Source organism: Melozone crissalis, unplaced genomic scaffold (assembly GCF_028551555.1).
Source record: "Melozone crissalis strain CALT ecotype California unplaced genomic scaffold, PUWL_Pcris_2 ptg000014l_1, whole genome shotgun sequence".
NCBI classification, from domain to species: domain Eukaryota; kingdom Metazoa; phylum Chordata; class Aves; order Passeriformes; family Passerellidae; genus Melozone; species Melozone crissalis.
The window spans coordinates 16,078,570-16,099,251 of NW_026535792.1; the positions used below are offsets into that span (position 1 = coordinate 16,078,570).

The 20,682-nt window shown below is 40.0% G+C and overlaps 1 protein-coding gene across 1 annotated transcript in view; it reads right to left on the minus strand.

The window, feature by feature from the left end:
- The window catches only part of SCAPER (S-phase cyclin A associated protein in the ER), a 132,878-nt gene that overhangs the window by 85,315 nt on the left and 26,881 nt on the right, over positions 1-20,682 (minus strand). The window contains exons 8-19 of the mRNA XM_054272915.1: positions 18,543-18,805; positions 17,903-18,121; positions 17,310-17,480; positions 16,782-16,857; positions 15,844-15,961; positions 15,414-15,525; positions 14,832-14,972; positions 12,311-12,466; positions 12,023-12,165; positions 8,453-8,534; positions 8,186-8,338; positions 6,914-7,021 (exon numbers count right to left, since the gene is read on the minus strand). Coding sequence (XP_054128890.1) covers positions 6,914-7,021; positions 8,186-8,338; positions 8,453-8,534; positions 12,023-12,165; positions 12,311-12,466; positions 14,832-14,972; positions 15,414-15,525; positions 15,844-15,961; positions 16,782-16,857; positions 17,310-17,480; positions 17,903-18,121; positions 18,543-18,805 — 1,742 coding nt within the window. The remainder of the gene's footprint in view (positions 1-6,913; positions 7,022-8,185; positions 8,339-8,452; positions 8,535-12,022; positions 12,166-12,310; positions 12,467-14,831; positions 14,973-15,413; positions 15,526-15,843; positions 15,962-16,781; positions 16,858-17,309; positions 17,481-17,902; positions 18,122-18,542; positions 18,806-20,682) is intronic.

Below are 20,682 nucleotides of genomic sequence, written 5' to 3' on the forward strand. Positions count from 1 at the left end.
CACAGGAATATTTGTTCATGATTTTACTACATGTTTCAACAGAATTCCTCACTATTTTATTTTTTCCTCATAATCTAGGACAATATTTAATATGGAAAACAGATGCTGAAGCAGACTATGAGTTATATCAAAAGCACACTTCGATTTTAAACAATGACAGCCTGAAACACAAATGATCAGTAATTCTTCATCATAAAGAGATCAAATACTGTTATAGGACCACAAGTGATGATCCACTCCAAAATATGAAGAATCATAACAAGGAAGGTATTCCTTATTAATATATGTTACTAGAGGTGCTACATGTATAAGAAACAGCTTATAATGCAATGAATTTTCAAATGTTATTTTCTCAAAATCAAGATTTTAATTATTCCCATTTCTATGCTAGACTGTACTTTAGAAGATGAGTTGAGAGCATTAAAAAACTTTTATTATTCATTCAAAACTGAAGAGTGACTTTTCATTGTACAACTAGGCTTTCCTTAACATCTGGGATTTAGGTTTTTTTTCCATGAGGGACTAATCCTGCTTTTCAGCATGCCCAAATGAAAAACTGTTTTACTGCTGATAGTCATTGCACTTTCAGTAGCCTTGCTTGTCCAGGGATTCAATGACACAACAGTCTGCCACTAAGATAAATAACAAATAGTATTCTTAATAGGAGCTTTAAGCATTTCTTCAGATTTTTAATACCATTCCCACTTGGAACTCCAAAATGCAGGAACAGAAGGCAAAGTAGAGGTGTCTGTTCTGTGTGATGAGAATTCTGCATCCTGGCCATGGGAAGCATCCCTGCAGATGAGGGAGGAAGGCTGGGAGGCTCTGACTTTATCATCTGGCTGCAAGGACAGATCAAGCTGAGGGAAAGGGGAGATCAGAGCCCAGCTGGACTGCCAGCAGCAGTTTCTTTTACTGCCTGTGGATATTGGAGATGCCCAAGCCAAAACCAGGAAGGGTGCAGCTGCTGGCAGTGATCTATCCCAATTAAAGGCACAGCCAATGCACGATTAATCACAGACATTTTTGCCAAGAAAAACAATACTTTATAATAAATTAAAGGTAAGAAGCTATTGCTCTGCAAAGTACAAAAAACTAGAATTGATGTATGGGGTACTGAGAGACCTTCTGCAAGCTGCAACATGGATTAGACTTTATAAGCATTGATTTTTATGACAATGTCTTCCAGGATAGAATTATTTACCGCAGAATGACACGGCCAGAGCTCCTGGACTGAAAGGACCACAGGTACCATGAGGTATGAAATATCCATAAACAAAAATGAACCACAGATGCCTGGCATAATTCCACTCCTCTAGCAACACAACTCTGCTCTAAAAGACATCCTTCCTTCCCCAGGAAAAAAAAATAATTGACTAAAGCCAACTCAACCAGAACCTGAGGCTTTACTGGGATGGGAAGTTCTTGTTTGCAAGTGATTTACAGATTGTTTCCCCTGAGCAACAGAGAAGAAAAATGGGCTACTGTTGAAGAACTATATTAAGATGCCAAGAAAAAAACTGAATCTACTATGAATTCTGTGGATAAAGCAAACAGGAATATTGTTCTACATATGACCAAACCACATGCAGCACCACAGAGGCCAGAAATGGCTGCAGCACCAGCAGGGCTGGGCCAGAGCCATCTCCCTGAGCTGGAATGGTCACAATGGAGCAGCCAAAAGCCAGGAGAGATGAGGCAAACACCAGGGCAAGAGCAAGGCTGGGCACACTGGGCACTGAGCCCCTGTGGCTGCCCCTGGATCCCTGCAGGTGCCCCAGGCCAGGCTGGATGGGGCTTGGAGCAGCCTGGGACAGTGGAAGGTGTCCCTGCCATGGCAGGGGTGGCACTGGAGGAGCTCTAGGATCCCTTCCACCCAAACCAGTCTGATTCTGTGAACACAGGTAGACGTGTAACATCCATCTGAATGCTCCAGAATAAAAAAGAAAACTATTAATTGTCTATAATGGTTTTTAAAAGCCACATACCCACAGGTATAAACCTCTCCAACTCCTCTATTTTAGATGAAACTAAAAATGTGACCCTCCTTAATATTGTTACTTTCCATTTTGCCTAATCATATTTTTTAGGCTACCAAAGGAGTTCATAAAACACTACTCTTCATTTAAATACAAGAACTTGAAAACACTCTGTTCAGAAAGGAAAACAAAAACATTTTGTCAATACTGCAAAGGCTAAAGCAACAAAACAATAGTGATATATAATTTAATTGGAATGAAAACATAGAGTATTAAAAAAAAAATTAGCAAAATCCTGGCACCACCATGTGTCTGGACAAGAAAAATCCCTGTAAATACAGATGAAGAGCAACAAGGGTCAGACATTAAGCTATTGCCACATCTTCCCTCAGTAGTTTCCTCTGCAAGAAATAATGGGAGCAGCACACACCTCTAGGAAAACAGCTCCTTGCTCCTAAAATCTAAAAACCTTTCAGAAGTTCCAAGTGCTGTGAACAGGAGCTCTGGCTGTGGGTGGTGCTGGCTGCCAAGCTCACCTGGCTGGCACAGCACAGGGCTCAGGGCTTTACCTGGGGCACTGCCAGCACAAGAGGCACTCTGTAAATCAGAGCTGGGCACAGCTGGGCCAGGACAGCTCCCACTGCAGCCCCAGCCACTCTCCACAGAGAGCTTTAGTCACCGGCCAGCAGCTTTTTTTAAAGGAACCTGTGTGTGGGCTCCAGCAACCAGGTCTTTATATAAATCCCCACATTTTAACACTGTCAGTCTTCAGACAACAATCACCTCTCTGCTCCATCATGGGATTATGTTCTCATTTGATCTAAATGCACCTCTTAGAAGTCCTTTGTTGCCTTTATATAATGACAAAAGAATCAGTTTTCTCTCCTGATAAGAAAAAGCACATTTTTCACATAGGCAAACAACAGTTCATTAATATTCCTCCATCCTTCTTTGGAATACATAAAATTGTAGCATGCACCTTATATAAATTAACCAAACCCTGCCAAGTTATCTACTGCATCTGGTTTTTAGAAGAGCTTTTCACTTATTAGAAACATTCATAGACCACATGGAATGACATGATTTATATTCTGAAAGTCCCTTTAAACCATGGCATTTAAAGGCCAGGAGATACAGAGAGAGCTGGGACAATGGTTCAAAGGGAGCTCTTGGGTGTATTTCTCCAAACAAACCAGGAGAGACAAGAAAGGCAAAGGCAAAAGGGAAAGCAGAGGGGCATAAAAGTGCCTAAAAAGTGCCTGTAGCTCCTAAAATCTGTAGGAGAAAACGTCTACAAGGTCCTTGCAGAGACTCCTCAGCATAATGAAATCACCAGGTGTTGTCCTGTGGCTTTTGCAGGCACCTTTTCAGTGAGGCCTTTGTGCCATACAGGCTTTCATTCAGCAAAGCAATTAGTCAGGACTACCAACATACTAATTGATTCCAGTGAAGTCAATGAAAGCAAATTGCTTACACTGTTTACATCCTTTGCTGAACTAAAAGCAAGGTGGATGTTGAGAGAGGGGACGGGAAATCAATAGCACAGAAAATGGCACTGCAGAAGCAGGAGAAGCTGAGAGTTTGATGGAAGCAGCCAGGCACTTATCAGAGATAATGCAGGCAGCAGGCTCTTACTGCACAGGAGATAATGCTGAAAGGATGTGGGCCAGTGGGAGCTCTGAGAGCCTCAGAAATATACTGAAGATGATTTTCAGCCTGCTGCCAGTTTTACCACCTAGGTGAATTAATGTATCTGCAAGAGGCCAGACAAAAGCAAAGTTACAAAGAAGTTACCAATGTGAACAGAATTTAATTTGCTTTTACAGGATAACACTGTTAGAAAAGCAAGAGCTGCTTGCTGTAAGAGAAAGCTACAAATGTTTCAGCTGCAGACTAAAAAAGCCCCAAATAAAGAAAACCCAAAAGGCTGATGTGCAATGAAGCTGCCACACAATCTGAGAATGAACTCCATGCTTTTTTCATTTTTGTATCTTCATTCACAGCAAAACTATTTTCTTTGCATGTTTCACATCCACAAATGAATTCACCTTCCTGACAGTGTAATCCCAGTTGTCAGCCCCTGCACCAGACATGCTGGAATTAAGCACAATAAGCACTTAATGCCAAACCAGGGGGATATTGCTCCAACATGAAGTCTGCTTTTACCTCTGAAAATGTCTCTAAAATTACAGAATTTATAGACATTACAACAAAGAGAAAACCCCTAGAATACAGCAGCTTCTTTTTATTTCTGGTAAGATCAACTCCTACCACCCAACTGGCCCAGAGGAATCAGTGTCCATGACCATTAAGAAGTTTTTAACTTTTTGCTTACAGTCAAATTAACCAAGAAAAATCCTTACTGTGTGAAGAAAAATTATACAATCATTTGCTTCAATCAGCTTTCACAGCCTTGAGGACACACCTAAATCTGAGGTACCAATACGGACAAAATTAAAGTATTTCAAATCTTGTGATTTCCCAAGTAATAGTAAAGAAATTCTATTATCAGATTAGAATTTTATAAAAGCTTTCTTTCCAGGCAACTACCTAATATACTGAAGAGGCTGAACACAAAATGAGTCAAAGATCAAGAGTAAGTTATCTGAGGTGTCAAGTGCATAAGGTTAAAGGTGAAATTTTATTAGGTCAAAGGTGACATAAATAAAATCTTTTATGTCCAAGAAGAAGGGTCACACACAAGACATATATAATCTAAAGACATCACAGATGACAAGTAATAATTTTAAGTAGCACAAGTGTGTTCTCACTACAGTTAGTTTCACTGACTGAAAAATTGAAATGAGTGATAAACAAGTAACTGTGACTATTACAAAGCTCCCTGAAATATGGGTTCACTTCTGTATAAAACTTGGGAATATTTTTCTCAAGTATTTCAAAACTTGAGTTACTGAATGCTTTAGTTGTGAGGTTGGCATTAACAATGCTTGCTGAATAACAGATACACAAAGCAGATTGCTCTGGTTAGTAAAACTGCTTTCTTCCTCTACACTGCCCAGATCTATAATGAGCATCTTACTACAGCTCTTTGAACAAAAAAAAAGGTAATAAAAAGCAGAGAAGGCCTCAGACCTGGAAAATTTCAGGTTACAATAATATAGCTCAGAATTTTATACTTGGACTAAGTGAAATTTAGCCATGAATAATATATAAAATATCTAAGAATGGAGGCATCCATACATTGCCAGTATGCCAAATGCTATGCACCATCCTGATTAAGCATATTGGAATCTGCTGTAGTAACTCTCAAGCTGTTCATTCACTTAGAATTGTTCTCTCCTTTCTCTCTTGCACTAAGCATTATTCAAGAAATACATACATTTAACCTTCATTCTTAAGTTCTCATCAAAATGTTTTGCTGAGAAACCCTGGATTCAGGCACAAAAATCAGGATCTTTGTGCCCTCTAGTGGAACTTCTGTTTCCCCAGCTGGGTGCCAAGGCAGCTGTCAGTACCTGACTGTTCTCCAGAAACTGGAATTGCTCAGCTACCAGATGAGATGTGGAGAGTGTGCAATGCCCAGTCACAGGGAAATCCAGTCCAGTGTTCCTGCAGACTCCTCTGAGCCAGGTGCCCAGCAAGAACCACACTACAGTGGCCTGACAGGTACCAGCAAAGGCCAGAGAGATCCCAGAAAAGGTCAATCCATACCTGGGAGTGCCCACAACAGGACAGATTCTGGGAAATCTCACTGCTGGTATCTCCAGGCAAACAGGTGCAGTATGGAAATTTCACACATATGTACACCAGCAAGTCTGGTACCTAAAATCCAAATCCAAATCCACACAGCTCCCACTAACCACTGTCCAAGAGGAAGAAAGAAACTGAGAAGTCAGTTTAGGTACTTTCACTATAGCTGGGAAGGGGCAGGAAAGTGCAACTCCACAAATATTTATTCCTCCAGACTACTGTGCCTCTCCAGTTATCTTTTTCTGCTTTTTCAGTGATAATCACCTCTGTGGATTCCAGTACTTCAGAGACCTAAACTCTCCAAAGCTTTTTAAAAAGGAAAACATGTTACAATGAGATGTAAGAAGTTGAAAATGAAGAGAAGATTTCAGTAAATAAAAATAGTAAAAGAACTGTGAAGTGAAAAAATCAGAACTACTGGACAGTGCCATCTGAATCAGCCTGGCTAGAAACAGATTTTCAAATACAAGTTCAATCTGAATTGGTGCTGAAGAACTGGCTTGCACACTATTTCCTCCTAAAACCTGACAGATATAATACAGGGGCATTCATAAATTTTTTGGATGTGGCAGAACCCAAATTCTCATTAAAAAGCCCTTGACTTAATACTGTAGTTGAATTCTGGCAGCAGCAACAAAAAATTACATGAGACAACTATGCAGATGCCCTTTCTACAGAGGAGGAGCCTCTTGGTAAAGTATAAAATCCTCAGCGCTTCCTCAAAATCACTCTATATCCCAATTCTCCTAAAGAAGCTACTGAAAAACTATTATTCTTCTTAGCAACATTAATACTTCCAAAACATTTCAAATCTTACATTTTGAAGTAATTTAGCACTACAGTTTCAGCATTATGGACCCTGATGCACAGGATAGCACACCTGCTCACCTAGAAAAGGACTAAGAGATTTTCAGCAATAAGAAACAAAGAAAATAGCAGGATGGTGACAACTGTAATGTATAAGATTTTCAGGATGAAAAGATAAATGTAGTGACATGAAAATGCCTTCAATAAACAGAAAAGCAATTAGTCACTTTTTATAAAGAATCAAATTTAAATGGCAATTGCCTGCATTGTATGTCAATGCACTGTTTCTTTCATTGCTTTTCATTGGTAGTCTGCTATGATGCCCATGCTAACAGAAACAGTTTTGTTCAACTACTTTTCCAACACTTGCATAGGCTACTGAGCTGATTAATACAGAAAAACAGCAGAAAACTCACCACTTCTTCATCTGAGAGCTCTCGTCCTTGTATGCTACTGTTTTCTCTCACAGCTTGTTGGTGTTTTTTCCCTTTAATGTGGCTGAAAAGATACACTTCTGATGAAATCTGCAATGATAATGATTTAATAGTTATTTTTCCTTAGCAAATTCAATGATATATAAATAACAGCACTTTAAACATAATATAAAACATGCCAATTTGTCAGGGGTATGTTCAGAAATTCAAGCACAGTACTTTACTCCTTTACTCCTCAAGCTAATTTATATAAACATCTTTTATGCAAGAGTTAACAGTAAATTACAGAATGATTTGCTAGCCAGCAGTGTAATAATAGATAAATAAATATATTAGGCTCTGCTCTCATTTTCACTTCAATCTAATTTTATATATTGGAGTTTCATTCTGAAATGCAAGCTCAGTGAGTACACAAGACTCCAGCCTGCTGAGCCTGAGTTTCTGTTCCAGCACTGCCTGAGGTGATCCCATGCAATCTTACCTAATGCAGCAATTACAGAGAAATAATGCTCAGTGGCATGTAGGGCTCTGATAATGCACAGTCTCTGCAAAGCAGTGACAGAGTTATCAGCAGGAGATCTCCCAGCTCTGGCCCAGTGGCTGTGTGGCTTCTCTCCCCCACCATTCCTGGGACAGGGAGGGCAGCACAGGCAGGGAGCCCCAGCTGAGGTTGGGACACTGCCAAGCAATGTCCTTGGCTTCCAACAGAGACCAAAAAATCAGACACCAAAGGGAGAGAGGAGACAAAGAGAACACTCCTTTTCCTGTCCAACACTTTCAAGCATCCAACCAAACTCAATTCAAGAACTTCTTGAGCTTGATGTGGTTTCTCTGTGAATTTCAGTCCAACTACACTTAACCAATCAGCCCCTGAACTCACAGGGAATACAAATACCCACAGCATCTCACAACAAGGTGTTCCAGCTCAGCTGCCTGCTATGTAAAGGATCACATTCTTTATTTGCTTTACTCTATCTTTAAACTACCTCCTTCCATCTGATGCTCCTGAGTTCTTGCTTCTCTCAGCAGATAGCCAATAACTGAGCACTGCCCAGAGTCTCCATTAAGCCACAACTCTACAGCTCTTTGGAATCTTCCCTAACCCACCTGACTCATGGACAGAAGAATAAGATGCACTTTTTACAAAAGCAGAGCAGGGATACAGTAAATGTGCAAGTGAGTGAAGCAGAACTTGTAGCTTCATGCCTTGGGTTTGTCCTGCAATTCCAGCAGTGTCCCCTCTGCCCAACTCACCATGACATTGCACAATGAGCACTGCTTCTTTCGCTCATAGGGGGTGAGCTTTGGTGCATAGTCAGTATTAGCATGCCTTCCACTACTGAGTTCAGCTGCTTTCTCTTTTCTCTGTTCAATTTGTTCCATGTGCCTTCTAATACTTTCATCATGCTGAATGGAAAATAAACAGAGCAATGAAGAGAAAACACATTGAATGACAGCAAATGGAATTGAACTGTGCAAAGAAATACTGATGTATTTTTCAACTAATGTATCCTTTTATACCTTCAGCTGAATCTTCTTCTGCAGTTCTTCCATGGCTTCTTGCTGAGCTGCAGTAAGAGCTGCCAACCTCTCCTCTCGATCTCTAACCAAAGGATAGAAAGTACAGGGAGAATTTGTATCAGTGCAAAGCATGAATAATACTGACACATTTATGGCTGGAATGCAGAACAAGAAAACCCAAAAATGAAGTTGAACATGGTTCAGTAGAAAAGAAAAACAACAAAAAACAACTTAGAGAATGTGGATGCTTTCATTTGAAAGACTTAATGAACATTTGAACATTTGCAGCAGAACCAGGATGACAGCTCAGTCCCAACCAGAGCAGTGATAGTCAAGAAGATGCCACAAAAGAGTGATGACTGTGACACCTTGTCACCACTTGCATTCTTCAGCCAAGGGCTGCAGCCACTGAATCAATGGGGAAGAGCAGATGAGACAGTGAAAAGCCCCCTTTGCAACACTCAGGGCAGTGCTCTATAAAATGTTCATTGGTGCAAATTTAAATATACAAACTCCCAGAGAAAACTCTGACCAACAGCATCACCCTGTTGAAGAGATTTAGATTATTTTTTTTCTAAGAAAAGAACAAGGGGTGTAACTTGACTTGTAACCATGACAATTAAGCAGAAACCCACAGGCAGAAGTTTCATCAAGAACAACTTCCCAGTAGTCAGTAAGCCAAGGGAGCAACTAAATCCTAAAGGGGAAGAAAGTCAGCTACTCATGCTGTTTATACAAACAAAATTTGTAAAATGTGATGGGAGAGAAGCCTGGCAGCTCTGAAGTGCCAAAGACATAATGAAGGCTCTGGGTAAAACTGAGCTATGCAAGAGTCAACCAAAGCCATCAGCCATCTTTTAAAAAAGCATTCCAAAATTAAAGGAGCCTGAGTGCCAAAACTAGAGAGCCTGACATAAGGACTATTATCCAAACAAAAATGGATTTTGTCATGTGTGGATTCCTGTTTGTCTGGCTTTTTAAACAGAAATCTGATAGAAAGAAACAAGATCAATTACATAAATGTAGAAGTAACATTTTTAAAACAAAAAGCCACAGGAAATATAAAAGTGGATAGGAAAGAAGACAGCAGAGGAAGTAAATCAAATGATAAACACTAAAAATTGTTCTTTCAGAGAGAAAAAGTGAACTCTTCCAACTACTGTGGGTGTGGGAGGGGTGGGGAGGAGATTATGGATGAGAAGCATTAGGTACTTTATGTGTTATCATCCCTGAGGTACAGAAAGAAAAACTGAACCACAAGCTTATTTGAGTTCTTTCAGTCTGCATTTTTACATATTTGTTTAATGCTACAAACTACAACAGATTATCACCATTTCATACTTTGGGCTAATAATGTTTTGTCTTTGAAACAAAATTTTCAAGTTTCCATTTATAGAGCATCAACACAACTCCTGCACAAGCCTTTCTGAAAAGCATTCTTTTTCCACGGCTAGGATATACAGTTTTATGTGGTTTATACAGTTTTATGATTTCTATTGACAAGAACAACAATTTCTGTATTGTGGATTTCAACTCTCTGGAACATAAAATACTTTGAAATTACAACTAAAGCTTTACTGGAAACAAGTTAAAGGCAGAGGGGCTTTTGAAGTCAGTTTTAAGTACACTATTCCATTCATACAGATGTTTTAATCACCCACAGATGCACATGGTAAAACTTATACTGAAGGAACTTTAAGCAGATATTGCAAAAATCGCTCATTCCAGCCAGTATTAAATCTTCAGGGTACAAGCCAAATCCTAGCTGCAGGAAAAAACTCAACAAAACACCAAGTGATACCTCCAAGGTTCCACCAAATCACACTGCAATCCAGGGCAGAAGGGACAGGACAGCCAGACTCCTGTCAAGCTCATCCCTCCCTGAGCTCCTAACCCAGGACCCTGAGTCCTCCCCTCACTCTGCTGTGGTACAGAAACCTCAGAACTGTTATTAGGGGATGTAATGACTGACAGAGCAGAATCACCACAGTGTAAGGCACCACATGCATTCTTTCCTACTCTTTCCCAAAATTATCCAAAAAAAAAATAAAGGAAAAGAAAAAGAGAAAAAATCTCTCGTGTAACCAGTATCTGGCAAAGAAAACAAAAGAAAAACAAGTGCAAGCACAGTACTGCAATATCAAGTGCAAAGGGTTAAAAACTGAGTGTTAGAGCAACAAACAGAGATTTGCTGACACAATAGCAACAGAAGGCAAATGGAAACTGCTTCTCCTTACAAGTCATAAGGAAATTAATGGGGTGTAACAGAGGGATGGGGCAGATTTAACACTGATAAAACTCAAAGAGCAAGGAAAATTTTCTGCTTGAAGATTTTCAACAGGATCTAACTCTGGAAAGCCTTAGAAGACAAAGATGTCAGTAGGGCAATTATCAGCCATTTGCTTACTTTGAGGGTTTCTTCAAATTTCAGAAAGATGTAGAAGCCTTACACATGCAGGGTCTATCTTCCCAAAACAGCATAACCAAATTCTCCATTAGTCCTAATCTTCCTAAGTATTTGCAAATGAGTGTGAGATCCTGAGGGATCCCTTCCAACCCACTCAACCTCAGGTGATTTTGGCTCAATATAATGAGGAAAGGTCCATCAAGCCCCAGCAAAGGCTACAGAGCCTGCCCAGAATTCATTACACTTCTAATGGAAAGCTCACTCTCTTTATGATGTTGCTCAGGATTTCAGAAGATGAAAGCTGGTCAATACATTTCGGAATATTTTACTTAGGGGAAAAAATCCTCTTTGTGACAATTTTGAAGAAAACAAGCCATGACATTAAAAATGTATCAAGAACCATTAGTAAACACACATCATAGAAAAGACCTTAACTTTTACCAAGGTTTTAAGGGATGCTTGTGGCAGGGGAACTGCAGGAAAAGAGGGAGAAATAGGAGGTGAATACAAAGAGAATTTGGTAAGTTAAACAAGTAGAAATTATCAGACTGCATCAGACTGGAAAGTAAACTTGTCTTGCACACCAACATTCATTCTCCCTGCACCTCAAAGGAAGAGAGAGAAGAGTCCATGTGAAATCCCCTTTATGAACTTCTAATTATGAGCAAAACTATAAACCAAGTAGTTCACAGGCAGCAGAATTAATGAAGCCTGATTTCCTGGCTGTGCGCTTCACAAATGCAATCTTTGGTATCTACAACAATGTGAAATCAAATTGATGCCAGTAAGCCCAAAAGTTTCTGGAGAGTGGAGGAAATGGAGAACATGGGTACATAAATCTTGTTTCCTTTGAAAACTATGGTGAAATTTGAAAAAGGCAAATTCTTAAAAGGTCTTGTCTGCAATAAAACTAAGATGAATATAATAAAATACAGTATTATAGCTTATATTGTGCATGTATGTAAGGAATACAAAAACATAATGCAGAATTTATGATGACTGACCTGATTCCTTCTTTCAAGCCATTCATCAAGCATCCTTATTAATGATACTTTTAAAAATCCCAAGCCTGACACCCCAGGAAGGTATTGCTGTTGCAGAGAAGGTGCAGTTTCTGGGGAGGATAATGGTGAAGGGACCCAAAGAAACAATTGCAAAGTTACCTGGCTCTCTCCCGTGCTGCATCTTCTCGTGCCTTTTCCTTCTCCTGCCTCTGCTGCTCAATCCGTGCCTCCTGCTCCTTCCTCTTCATCAGCAGCTCCTCCACCCGGGCCTGCCGCTCCGCTTCCAGGGCTCTCTTGCGCTCCTAGCCAGGGAAAAGCGAATTCTCCTTGCTCTTTTACTCATGAAACACACAGGAATTAAGAGAAGCTGTACTTGAATGTCTGCAGAGCCAAAGTGAAACACAGAGCTGTATTTCACTGTGCCCTGCAGCTCCAGACCTGTCCTACCTGCACTGCCTCGTCCCGTGCCTGCTTCTCCTCCTGCCTGCGCTGCCGCTCCTCCTGCAGCTCGTTCAGGCGCTGCTCGTACTCCTTCAGCTTGTTCAGCACGTCGTGCCGCTTGTTCTGAGCCTCCAGGGTGTTTATAAAAGCAATTTCATTGACCTGAAAACAAGCAGAAAGGGTAAGAAAACACCCAAGAAGTTGAAATAGGTTTCATCTTGGGGAATTTCATCCATTTGTTAACTATTCACTTGATAATTAAACTGTAAACTATAAGTAGTAAACTGGAGGGACATTTCTCCAGAATGACTTGGAAAACCATCAATTTGAGAATAAGTCTTTAGGTTTTGTAATAATTTTTTATTGTTTTGTTTGTTTTAACCAAGACAGCCCATGGAATATAAAAAGAAAATTTGAATTGTATCAGAGAAACAAGAAACTTTGGGTAAAATACAGAAAAGTTCTCTCAATTCAGCATCGAGACTTCATCAGTCCATTCTCTCAGTCACAAAATGTGTAATATTAAAACCCAAATGGATGAATCAGTAAAATACACAAGTGCTAGTAGAATCCAACGGGGCTTTTGAGCTAACTTTAAATACATGTCAACTTACTGATCAAAAAAGTCTAAGTATACATAGTGTGAATAATAAGAAAAAACCAAACAGGCTCATGGTCTAATATTTCTTATCCATATAGCCTGTTTCATGAACATGTATTATGTTTTTCAACCACAGGACAGTGCCGTACATAAGAACAAAAAAACAGTAAGAAAAGGTTAGCTAAAAACAACTTCAATGTGTACACTAAATAAAACAGGTAAAGAGAACACATATGGTCAGACAAAAACAGATCATGAAAAAGAGTGGTAGGATTATGCTTGTAACTCTGTTTACCAACTGGAATCCATTTACAGGATGGCTTTTACAGGTCAGTAAACAAGCAAGCACTGGGTATTTAGATAACCAACTGGGCAGCAACAGTTACCATGGTCTGCAGCTATCCTACCCAGCAGCTATTTCTCTAAAGCCTTCTGGCCCAATTAACCTTGATTTCCAGAAAACAAGAACCTCGTGAGCCAGCAGATCCCACGCAGTTAAACACACAATATTTGAAACATCTGCTTATCTGGGGAACTATGGCAAGTGTGATTTAGTTAGCACAATTACAGAAGTCACACTGGTGTAATGGAATAGTAATCAATGTATGGCAGACTGAATTAGGTAGTCTAGAAATCCTTTTAATCCAAGAGAGAAACAGCAACTAAGTAAAAAAGTGCAATCAGTTTTGTTGTGCTTATCTTAAAACACAAATGAACATCTGCATCAATCACAGCTGAGACACATGCTCATCATACAATGAAACAGTTTCATGTACCTTCACTTGGGAAAAACAGACTTTAAAGTAAAATACTTCATTTCTTTTACGCTGCTTTTGGCTGGGATAGAGTTAATTCTCTTTGCAGTAGGTAGGATGAGACTATGATTTGGATTTGTGCTGGAAACTGTGCTGGCAACACTGGGATGTTTTAATTACTGCTGAGCAGGGCTTGCACAGCATCAAGGCCAAGGGACCAAAGGGATATCTGAGACCACAGGAGATCAGTGCAGCAACAAAACTGGGGAGAGGTTGGTGTGGGGCCAACCTCAGGGACTGGCAGTTGTTTCTTTTAGCATCACTTGTCCTTCTTTATCATTTATCTCTCTTTGTTATATTCCTTTTTCTTTGAACTGATTTTTCCCCATCCAGTTATTAAACTGTTTCTGTATCAACCCATGAGATTTCTTATCTTTGCACTTCTGATTCTCTCTTCCCCCCCCCCCCCCCAATCCCATGGGACAGGAGGCAGAATAAGTGTGTGGTTGTGTGGTGCTTAGCTGCTAGCTAGAGTGAAACCACTAAAAATTTCAGCAAAGTAGTATGAAGGAAGCAAACCAAAAAGCATCCCTCTAGTGACTGCCTTATGGAATTATGTATTAAGTCAGAAGAGCACTAAATATACTTAATTTAGAATAGCTGCCACATACTAACTGCAGGTCTCTGTCTATTCCCAGCTGCTCAACAACATCAGTGGTACAAAACACAGCAACAAAACTACTGTTCAAGGAGACAGAATGCTGGATCTGGAATAGCTTTTTAATAAATGAGAAGAAAAATGAGCTCCCCCATGGAGCTAGAAAAGCAGAGAACTGATCATCAGATCTTCTAGTCCTTCCAGGACTAGGTATCACCAAAAATGCTGCCACACTCTGTGAGGAACAAAAGCAGCAAGATAATGATCAGCTCTTTCTTTCAACCCATCTTTTCTCCCACATCAACCCACCATGATGTCTAACAACAGCTAATTAATTTTAAGTTGTATTAGAGAAAAGTGCACCATTTAGGCATCAGCATTTATCTGCTTCATGGCTCACAGTGTTCATATCTAAACTGCACTGTCCTTCACAAACTACTCCAAAGCACTCTGAGTACAACATTTACAAGAGCACAGCTATGAAATAGTTCCTTTGAAAACAAAGTCACTCACCTTAGCTTCTTCCTCTTGTGCTTTTTTCACAATTGCTTGTAGCTGCACTTCACGTTTGAATTCTGCATGGAGTAACTTCTCCTCCATCATCCTGCGCCTTTGATCTAACAATTCTTCTTTCCATTTCCTCACATCTTTCTCCTACACACAAGGAGTCAATTCATTACTAACACAATATCTGACAACAGGGCCTGAATCTTCTAATCCCTGAAGCTTTCTTCACAGCAATAAAGTATTTTCATGACCTACACAAAGCCTGCCTTAATTTTAACTCTAAGTACACTGCTTCAGTTTGGTGAGTTTTACCATTTCTGTTGAATACATGCAACACATTTCTCCTCCTGTCATACCTTCCCTGAATGGGAGATTGTCTCCTATAAAATAGTCAAGAAGTTCATGATTTGAAATAATGCTTTCTTTAATTGCTGTGATGCACAAGTCAGCTCTGAAAACTATGTAAACTCAGATGCATACGACAACTTCATTTCACCACTAGTTTGAATCTCTAATATATCTACTATGTGGAAAAAAATCCTTTCCTGCAAGGCAGCAGAGCAGCCCTTTATATGACAGAAAGCTTACCCTCTCCATTAATTTCTGAAGCTTCAGTGTCTTTTCTTCACGTAACTTTTCTCTCAGCTGTTGAGCTTTCATTTGCTTCTCCTCATGCTTCTTTTTGGATTCTGCTATTGTCCTTTTAATAAAACCAAAGAAGAATAAAATCAAGTTAGACAATATTAACTGACACTGTAGCAAACATTTCTATGCCATTTCACTAAGAGAAAACAAACAGGCCACTGGAGGGCAATTATTTCCCGTAAATGTGAATACTGTTCTTCTAGACTTTAGTTAGCGGACAATGAAGTACAAGCCTACTCATAAGAAAATAGAGATTTCTGTAGCACTTTCCACCCAGAGACTCAAAGAGAGCAGATTTGTGGAGAGTTTCCGGCAGCCATGAGTTGGGCTGCCTGTTTTCCCTGGCTGAGCCAGGCAGCAGCAAGGGCAGCACCTCTTGCGTGAGGGTGAGGAGAGTTTCTCGTGCATGTGGATGCCGTGCCCGGGGGGGCGCGCGGGCTCCTCCTCCACTCGGTCTCCCCACGAGTTGCTCTGGCGCCACGACTCACGAGCTGCACAGGTGAAACAAAGCGGGGGTGTCACAGACATGTTTTATGAAAAATTCTTTTGCTAAGATTTTTTCTCCTGAGAAGCTAAGAGGCCTCAGGAATAAAATGTAAACGATGGTTATCTGTTGCTGTGGAATGCAACAGGTGCATCTGGGATTGGACTCATGTGGTTGTTCTTAATTAATGGCCAATCACAGTCTGGCTGTCTCAGACTCTCTGGTCAGTCACAAGATTTTAGTATCATTCCATTCTTTTCCTTTCCTTGCTAGCCTTCCAATGAAATCCTTTCTTCTATTCTTTTAGTATAGTGTTAATATAATATATATCATAAAATAATAAATCAGCCTTCCAAACATGGAGTCAGATCCTCGTCTCTTCCCTCGTCCTGGGACCCCTCTGAACACCACCACAGTGGGGATAATTTAAACACACTTTCCTACAAGAAATGCCAATAATAAGGGTTAGTCTCTCTAGTTCTCTCTTAGATGGGTTTCCTTGGGTCTAGGTGCAAACACAGACTGGAGCATCTTTTAAGACCTGTCCTTTTTTAATGCTTAATGATTTTATTACACTTTTATCCAGATGATAATAAAAAACAGGATTAAAAACTAAAATTCTAATAGAGAGATGCAGAAAGAGAACTGAAGAACAATGAGACACAGTCTGAACACAAAGTCCATCTTTCCTCAGGAAACAACAGAGAAGATAACATTACTTGGAATGTGTTGGGGAAACTTCTGAAACCTTAACTGGCCATGAATAAAACAGGCACTTTTCTAAATTTTAGATTTCCATGTAAGCACAGTAATATACAAAAACTTACCTTCATAATCTGCCAGAACATCATTCCAGTCCATGGACAAACCACAGAAGGATATGCTTCCATTGCCCATATTAGCCTGAAATTTAACATGAACCAGAGTAAAAACAAACTTTAACTCACAGGTGCACACACACGTTAAACAGTGTCAACTCAGCAATATTCAGCAATGTCTGCAAACAGAACTGGCCTCCCCAAAGGTCAGTGCTGTTCCCAGTCTGACAGTAAAAATGAAGACTTTTGCTTCATCTATTCTTCCACAGTAGCAATGAATGTAACAAGTCTCAGCTCCCCCTGTTTTGCACCCAGAAATCAGCAGCAGAACACTGCAAGTTCAGAGGGCTCTGCACCACTCAGAAGCACTGTGCTGCTGAGTTTAGTAAGACAAAATATCCCTCAGTATGGGACAATTATTACATGGCACATGTCAAACAGGTTACTTCAATGCCAAAAAACCCACTAAAAATTCTATATTCATTCCCACTGACAACACAGCTTTAACAGGGCACGAACAACGAACTGGACACTCACAGAGAAGTCACTGTCATTGTCAGTCTCGATGTTAATGTCATTGTTCTCCTCTGCCTCAATCTCCCTGGTTAACTGCTCCTCCTCTGCAATAGCACTGGCAATGGCTTCTTCATTGGCCTTCTCCAGCCGATCTGCTAACTCCTCTTTCTTAGCCAGGACTTCTGCCATGGACTGGAGCAAACATGACACCAGAAAAATAACCAAAATCAGTAGCAGGCATAAAAAGGAGGATTCTACATAGTTAACATGAATTGTATGATATTTTGCTCAACTTCTCTTTACTTACAATTTTTTTACTGGTATATTTTGTAATTATTAAAATAAGTAATGAGAGAAAAGATCTATTTATTCCAAGTAACACACTTCTATCTTTCTAGTTTAAGTTCCAAAACTTTACCAGAATTAAATTTTACAAGAAAAGTATCTATGCAACAATTTATTTTTCCTACAGTAGGTACCTCATAGATTTTTCTACAGTTTTTACACAAGGCTAACAACAAACACTGTGCAACACAGACCAAGAAAATTAAGGCTTAGATTTATTATTCACTCCCAAATCTTACGAGGTTTCTTACCAATCTGGCAGCACTCACATTTGAAATATCTGCAGGATCCATTTCAGTTTCAGATTTAGCTTTTTCTGTTTGATGCCAGTCTGCACAGCCAGTGCTCTGGGGGGAAGCCTCATTCATCTGCAGAGTTTTTGCACTGCAGTCAGGGCTGCTGAGAACTGGAGGCATCTCAGGAGCTGGTTCTAAGGAATCCCCTTGCAATGCTGTGCCAGTGCTCCCATTGACTTCTGAGGCTGGGAACTAACAAGAGGCATTTACAAAATTAACAAAATGGACCATACTGATTTTTAAAGTCAGAGTCAAATTGTAAGGAAACACCTGGCAACAACAGTGAGTAATGCAAATAACTTCACTTATTTCAGGTGCTCATTACCTTGCAAAAGTTGGATCTTTCTACCTGAAATGTATGTATGAGATGTGTTGAATGCTGACTTGTTGGAAAACATGGAAAAGCTGTCCACAGCATCATAATTTAATTAGCCTACTTGTGCTGACATCCTACTGCATTCCCACAAATGTAACTGAAATAACCATTATTTGAACACCCTTTCCTGATCTGGTAAGATCACAAAAGCTCTAGCCAACACCACCTTCAGAAAATGCTCTGAAGAAAAGTTGCAAGATTCTAAGGTTAGAAAATGGTTCAAAATGATGGACTGACCTGAGTCTTCTCAGTAAGGGGACCCTCAGAGTGATGCAAAGGATCCTTCTGTACCAGCTCTGTGCTTTCAGACGCAGTACTGCCGGTGACTGAGCTCCCATGCTTGTTTTCTGCTGGTGGTGAAATGACATTTTCTTTGTCACTGTCACCTCTGGACTTCAGTGATTCTGCAGCTGCAGGAGCTTTTGCTGCCAAAGCAGTGGAGCGAGATCGAACGGGCCTCCCACGCTGAACCGTCTCCCAGCCCTCCGCATCCTTCCGATCTACGTGAGAAAAACACCCCACTCTCAGACAGGAACACTGCTAAACAGGAGCACTAGAAACAGCTGCTTTATTACAGGATTACACAAGTTGTGGAGAAAAATGTTCTCTTTAAAAATCAATACAAAAAAAATCAATGACATACTCTTCAGCAAAGCCTTTTACTTGAAGGAATGCTATTGGTATTACAGACACTGAACTCCATTCATGGGACACGTTCTGTTACTGCAGAGTGAAGCAGCTCAGGCACAAAAAGCTCTGGGAAATGGCAAGGTGTACTTAAACTTGCCATGTTTTTCCTTGCTATTTCATGAGATGGTAAAGCACAACAAAGCAACAGCATCTGCTCTTCTCTGCAGCAACAGTAATGTTAGAGGCCTTTTGTGGAAGTGCAAGTACAGACAAAACAGCTCAACTCAGCATGGAAAGCAGAAATGTGGCTCACTATCCTGACTATTCTGCCAGTGCTTTCTTTACTTCTTTTTCTATTTGTTTCACTCTGGCAACAAAATTGTACTAATTGGTGTCAGCTTTTAGAAAAATGCTTTTCCTGGATTCCAGGAAATAGCAAAATATTGCTAGAATGCAAGCTGAAGGAGAAAACAGAAAAGCAGTTTTCTTCAATTACTTTGATTTCTATACAGCTGTTACACACAACCTTCTGATTAATATTTCTGATGTTGGTGCGTACTTGAAAACCATTTAAAGTTACATTTGTCTGCCTGAAGCATCAGGTCCTAGGTGTGACCAGATTTCAAGGTGAACTCCCTCTCCACATGTAACATTTTTGTGGCAATTAATAGCAGCATGTAATTTCCCCACATCTTGAAACAACTGTAAGAGATTTTTTGAAGCCTGACAGTACAACTCACAAGTGTGAAAGGTAAGCTCAGGCCTGTCTATTTGCTGAACAAAAATTCTTGCAAAAAACTCAAAAACTAACTATGTATATATTGTCCAACATACTCCTGGCAAAAGCTGCTTTCAAGATTGTTCACATGAAAAGAGAAGGGTGTAGGAGATGATTTTTACCTGGAGGAGTAGAGATGCAAAAAATCCCAACACTGTTTTACAGAGGGTAATAATCTAGAATACAACTTGTCTAAACAATTAAATCTCTGGGTATTTCTAAGGGTTTTACTAACAAAGACAGTCATATAGCTTAGGCATAAAGACCAGAGCTGGAGCTCAAACGTTAAGGTTTAACAAATGAACTGGACTAAGCAGCCTTTAGGTGCACTTGAACTGCTGTCCAACAGCAGCAGTAACCAGAAAACTGGAAATGAGCCAAAACCAGAACTGATGGCACGTTTATCCTTTGCTGCCCTTGGCATCCAGCATTTTACAAACATTGCTATTTAACTGTGAGGGCCTCTGAACATCTCAGGATGAAACACAGCAGCCTGGCCCAACAGCTGGTGTAACTCTTGAGTTACCAGGGAATTTGACAGGACTGTACTGGAATTTATCTTTGCTGAGCAGCTCATGCAACAGCTGGTTTTACATAACTATATAACTGTTCACAAACCTCAATGATAGATAAAAAAAAAAAAATTGGCATTTTATTGTTGAGACAGTTTCATTCCAGAAAAATTACTGTGTATTTTTAAGTAAACAAAATTCCCAAACTGAGTGAATATGGCTGATCTCTTCAGATCACTGCTGGTACCAGAGTCTTCAAAAAGCCTTCCTGTGTTCCTTCTCCTCACGTGCATCTGCACACATTTCAGTGTGTCCCACTGACCAGAACAGCAGTCAAAAAAAAAACACCAATTACATTTTCCTTTGCCACAGACTGCCCACTTGACCCCTGTAGGCAACTTTGGCCTTCTTTAATTTCTTCATGTTCATATAGAAAAAATATTACCTACAGGACCTA